Source organism: Mercurialis annua, linkage group LG3, assembly GCF_937616625.2.
Source record: "Mercurialis annua linkage group LG3, ddMerAnnu1.2, whole genome shotgun sequence".
In the NCBI taxonomy this organism is placed as follows: Eukaryota; Viridiplantae; Streptophyta; class Magnoliopsida; order Malpighiales; family Euphorbiaceae; genus Mercurialis; species Mercurialis annua.
In genome coordinates this window covers 64,543,157-64,548,764 of record NC_065572.1, presented here as the reverse complement: position 1 = coordinate 64,548,764, position 5,608 = coordinate 64,543,157, and the positions used below count along the sequence as shown (strand labels likewise).

Genomic DNA, 5,608 nt, shown 5'->3' with positions numbered 1-5,608 from the left:
TTCTCGCCAGCCTTGGCAGGTTCCTGGACCCCTTGGACAGGCTGTTCGGCAACCTCAGCAGCACCTCCACCATTTTCAGACTTGATGGAGACAAACAAGTCCTGGGGAGAATCTGGCTCACTCTCACTGTTAACCCCCTCGGGAAAGCCATATAAGAATTCAACGTCCCCATCAGGATGACGCTCCAAGTAGGTACCCACGATGGCTTCAGTGAAGTCAGTCAGATCATTGGCTAGCTGGGCGGTGTTACGGCGACGCCTCTCCTTCTCACGAATCAGCCTGCCTCGCTTCAAATAAAGCCTCTTCTCAGCAACTGAGACTTTATCGTTAAGGGCCGTGACGGTGGTGTCGAACTCCTTCTTGAGATCGTCATAATCAGTGCTTTTCAACACCACCTCTGCCGCCAGATTTTTATTTTCCTTCTTAAGGCGGGCGACCTCCTCAGACAGCACACGCTGCTGCTTCACAGCACTCTCCCTCTCCCTGGATAATCTATCAACATCAGCACGAAGAGAGTCCAGCTTCTGAGTGCACCCGCCATGTTCGCTGCGAAGGGAGTCATACTTTCCCTTCAGCAGCTTGTACTCCGTCTTCAACTTCACCTGCATCTCATCGTCGTTAAGACGGTTGGAGCGGTATTGACGGATGGCATAGGCAACCTAAACATAAAATAAAACTGAGTTAGAAAATAACCATCACGGGAAGAAGAAGGCAAAATGCTAAAGATAGAAAATTATCACCTTTGCCAGGTTGGAAAAACAATCGTCCATCAGTACGTGGTCCGGCCTCTTCAAATAGTAGTCAACGTCCGAAGGGCAGCAGGAACCCCGGAAGATGTCGTGGGCAACGGCAGGACAACGTACAGTGGCATCGGCCCCGTACTTCTGAAGGAGCAGGTCGACCTGAGTCACCATCACATCCCTCTTAGGCCTTTTCATCGAAGGTCCCTCCCCCTCAGTATCTTCGCCCCCTGAAGAAGGAGCTCGCCTTTTGCTGCCGGTCGAAGCAGCCGGGGCAGTTTGGGGAGCCGGAGGAAGGGGTCGGGAAAGCTTCTCCTTCGCAGGAACCTCCATCTTATCCTTCCCCTTACCAGTGTAAGAGGGAACAGCAGGAGGAGGAGGGCCAGTGACAGGTTCCTTTATCTGGAAACCCGGCAGCACCACTCTAGGAGTGGGAGCAGAATCATCACCCTTCTGAGAAGAAGGTGGCTTGCCTCCAGCCGTGGAAGAAACATCGCCTCCTTTCTTAGCAGGCGCCTTCTTAGCCTCAGAAGACGGCTTGGGATCAGCTTGGGGAAGGGCCTCCCTCTCTCGAGCCTCTCGACGAGCTCTCCTGTCCTCCATGACCTTCTGCTGAAGTTCCTTGAAGTTCGGCACTGAAAAGTCAAAGGAAAGAAGATTCAGAAAACGATTCACAAAAATTAAAAGGGAATAAAAACTTCATGGTACAAACAAGATACCAGAAGGACTAAGAGGCATAGAAGAAATATTAAGAGGGGAAGAAAGCAGTGGTTCGCCCATATCAGGGAACTCATCTCCATTATCAGGCGATGTCTCCCTCTTGTCCTCACTCTTCTTCCTCTTCCCCCTTTTTTCACCCTGCGCTCTCTTATTTCTCTTGGAGGCAACACTTTGGTCCCACCCGAAGTAGGAATCTATCAGATTCACTACATGCACCTTAGCGCCACCTCGAAGCAGACGCAACGTCTCTTTATCAACCTCGCTCAGGTTCGCCTTTTCCAGCTTAAGGGGCCCTTCCACAAATACATTCGGAATGGAGCCCCAACCACCTTCCTTTTTGGCGATGACGAAGTTACCTTTCCACCGCTTCAAAGAATTGGGAAGGCCAGTGAAGGGAGATCTTCCAGGTTGCAAGTAGAAGAACTCATCGCTTTTCTTCCTTCCCAGAGAATAGATCGCCCTAACAATCTCATAGCCCACCTGTCTCTTCAGTTGGAGACCACGAATAAAAACTCCGGTCAAGTGACGGTGGGCATTAGGATGGAGTTGACCCAAGGGGATCTTAAAATTATCGAACACTTCTTGGGTGAAGAGATCGAGTGGTAGCCTCAAACCCGCCTCAAAATCTTCAACGAATAGCAACTGTTCATCATCCTTTAAGACCTGGCTAACAGCCGAGCCCTCAGATGGAATCCGAAGGCTAATGAAGGGGGGAATTTCGTACCTCGCCCTAATCCAAACAAGGGCTTCTTGACCCAGACTGATGGTCCACTCAGACAAGGGTTTTTTATTACTAGAAGATGTCCCAGAAGTCCCTTTACGTCTCTTAAAAACAAAATCCTCCTCATCTCCTTCATCATCACCCAGTCCACCATCTCCGACCTCATCTTCACCAGCATCCTCAAGGGGAGCCTCGCCCTCTGGCTCCCTGTCATCAACACCCTCTTCACTGTCAGGGATCACCTTCTGAGACAACCCTTCCTCGTCAGATGACAACTCAACGAGGGTAGCAAGAGGAACAGGGTAGGTTGGGTCACTGGCAGAACTCTCAGAGGAAGAGGAAGAAGAAGGGGAAGACACCGAAACCCCTAAAGTAGACATCCTAAAAATATACTATCTGAAAGCAAACAAGAAGAAGGAAGCAAGAAGACAAACAAAAATAGCTAAGCCACTTACTGATTGAGAGAGAAAGTCCGGTGCTATGTAACTCGAAGAAAGCCTGGTTGAGAAATAAATCAACAGAAGAAGAGAATCAGAGATAAAAATTAACAGGGAATCAGAGAGAAAAGTTAAGAGTAAAAAACTTTTAATTAAAGAATATATACCTCTTTTATACACTCGAATGCCTGACAGCAGGAAACTCCTCGAAACAATCAATGAAAAACCAAAAGTCGCGTTCTTTTATAGTCAGAAAACGCTTCAGATTCGTAACCGTTGAAAGAAACGTTTGAAATTCAAAATTGTTTCGAAAATTTCGGAAATTCGAATTTTGAAAAATTGGCGCTTCAAGTCTTTGACTTAGCAAGATTACAAGGGGGGGACATCTGATACCGACCTAATAATATTCGAACTCCAGGCATCGCCTAACAAATGCTATGCTCGCCCAACGGGTCTCCAAATCTCCCATCGCCCATGTCTGTCTCGGGCGGACTCCTCCAGGTCTGCCATCCAGGCGACCTCATCCACTCTGTTTCCTGACACCCACTACCCGGGATAATCGGGAACGTGCCTTCACCATTATCAATAATCGTGGGACAAACCCACGATTTACCAGATAACCACCGCCTTAAAATCATTATAAAAGGAAGCCACTGAATGCCGAGAAGGGTAAGCACAAATCAGACTTAAATACTCTTACACTCATTTACCTACCAAAAAACCCTCTCTGACTTAAGCATCGGAGTGGCTTTCAGGCTGAGCAAGCCTGAGGTCCTTTGAGCTTATATTTGTTACTTGTGCAGGAAAAGCAGTACAGGCGACCCTTGGAAGATCGACCTGTATCAATCCTAAAGGCGGTGTGATTGATAGTTGTCTTGCACATCCGGATAGAACCGCAAAACGTCTTAAAAAGCGTGATCTAGTCCGCGACTTGACCAGCTTATTTTCATTGATAATTCATTCAAACTTTATATATATTATTTGAACAACTTATTAATTATTTAAACAATTTCAACAATTAATGAAACTAAAAATACTTCAACTTAATAATTTCATAGAGTGATTTTTGATGATGTTGTTGATTCTGGTCCCGCGTATTGATCTACTGATTTTTTGTTAGGAAATCTCATACTGCTAAATATAATTAAAATATAAAGAGTTTATAATAATTATGGTCGAACTATCTTATTAACTAATTCTGGTTATGGTAATGGTCGGACCCATACATATTTCATATGCATATAATGATATAAGCTTTTACCCACTAATCTATTTATAATTAAATAATGAGAAAATTAGGAAAAATACTCTCTTTTTGAAAATAATATGACTTCCTACCTCAATAAGGAAAAGATAAAGAAAATACCTCACTATTTTAATGTTTTTATTTTTTTACTCTAACACCTATTTATATTATAATTATATCTACTTTTTATTGTTATTTTACTCTGGCCATATTTGACAACTGTCATTTATTTTCTTTTTCTCTCTCTCCTTTTCTCTTTCTTCTTCATTCCTTTTGTTCTCATTCTCTGTACTTTTTTTTCCACCATTCTTTTTCTTCATTTTCTTCTTCTTCTTCTTCTTCATTCATTTTTTATTTTTGTTTCTTCTTCATCGTTAATTCATCATTCCGCTGTCGCTCCGCCATCATTCCGCCGCTGCTCATCCGTTTTTCATATACAATTTTAGCGTTTTTTCCTTGACTCGTGGTGATTAATACGATTTGTTTAATTTTCAGATCTAAATAAATTACTCTTGAATTTTCTCAATTTTAGATCTAAAAATCTGCATTAAAAACATTTTTATACACAAAAAATGATTTTTTGATAAAAAACTGCTTCTGATTATCATATGAGTATCATCACTGCATTATCATGCAAGTATCATAACACTGCATAAAAAATCAATTTTTTTATTAGAAAACAGCGTCTGATTATCATGTTATTATCATGTCGCATAACATTAATTATATGATTTATGATAAGGTTATGATAATACAAATGTACGATAATGATAATAGTATGATAATGTATTTATGATAATATAATGATAAGCTTATAACAGTATGATAATATGATACTTACATGGAAAAATTTTTTACAAAATAGTGTCATATGATAATATTTTATCATATGATAACGAGATGATAATATTTATGGTACATATATGATAATATCTATGATAATGTATGATAAAATAGTGTCTGATTATCATGTCGTTATCATAACACTGGAGTATGATAATTAGATGATAATGAATTATGATAAGGTTATGATAACTGGATGATAACGTACGTGAAAATAGAATTACAAAAAGATTCATGACACCAATATGATAATCAGATGATAATAAAATAATAAAATTATGATAATAGTATGATAATATGATACATGTATGTAAAAATATTACAGAAAAATTATGATAATGAGATGATAATATGATACCTGTATGAAAAAAATAATTACAAAAAGATTATGATAACGAGATGATAATGTGAAGATAATAGTATGATTATATGATACATGTATGAAAAAAACAATTACAAAAAAATTATAATAATAAGATGATAAAGTGAAGATAATAGAATGATAATATGACCTTATTATACTTCATTATCATACTATTTTCTTCACATTATCATCTCGTTATCATAATTTTTATGTAATTATTTTCATATAGGTATCATATTATCATACTGTTATCATAATTTTACTATTATGTCGTTGTCATAACATTATTATTTAGGTACAATAATACATTATCATCTCGGTATCATATGATTATATTAAGATAACGAGATGATAATACAGTGATAACAATATGATAATCAATTTTTTTGTAGAAAATCTGTCTTTATACAGTGTTATGATAACAACATGATAATACAGTGATACTTATATGATAATCAGAGACTGTTTTTTTTTTTATAAAAAATTATTTTTTTCTGCAGTGTTATGATAATCATATGATAATCAGATACTGTTTTT

General features: G+C 39.2%; 1 protein-coding gene across 1 annotated transcript; it reads right to left on the bottom strand.

The window, feature by feature from the left end:
- Positions 1-1,408: 1,408 nt before the first annotated feature.
- LOC126670971 (uncharacterized) lies at positions 1,409-3,457 on the bottom strand. Its single transcript, XM_050364640.2, has 2 exons — positions 2,786-3,457; positions 1,409-2,679 (listed from the first exon to the last, which is right to left on the bottom strand). The coding sequence occupies exon 2, from the start codon at positions 2,559-2,561 to the stop codon at positions 1,440-1,442; it is 1,122 nt and encodes a 373-aa protein (XP_050220597.1). The 5' UTR covers positions 2,562-2,679; positions 2,786-3,457; the 3' UTR covers positions 1,409-1,439.
- Between the last annotated feature and the right edge of the window lie 2,151 nt (positions 3,458-5,608).

Bases quoted from the DNA above. Each gene is read 5' to 3' on its own strand.
- LOC126670971 (XM_050364640.2), bottom strand. From the start codon at position 2,561: ATGTCTACTTTAGGGGTTTCGGTGTCTTCCCCTTCTTCTTCCTCTTCC.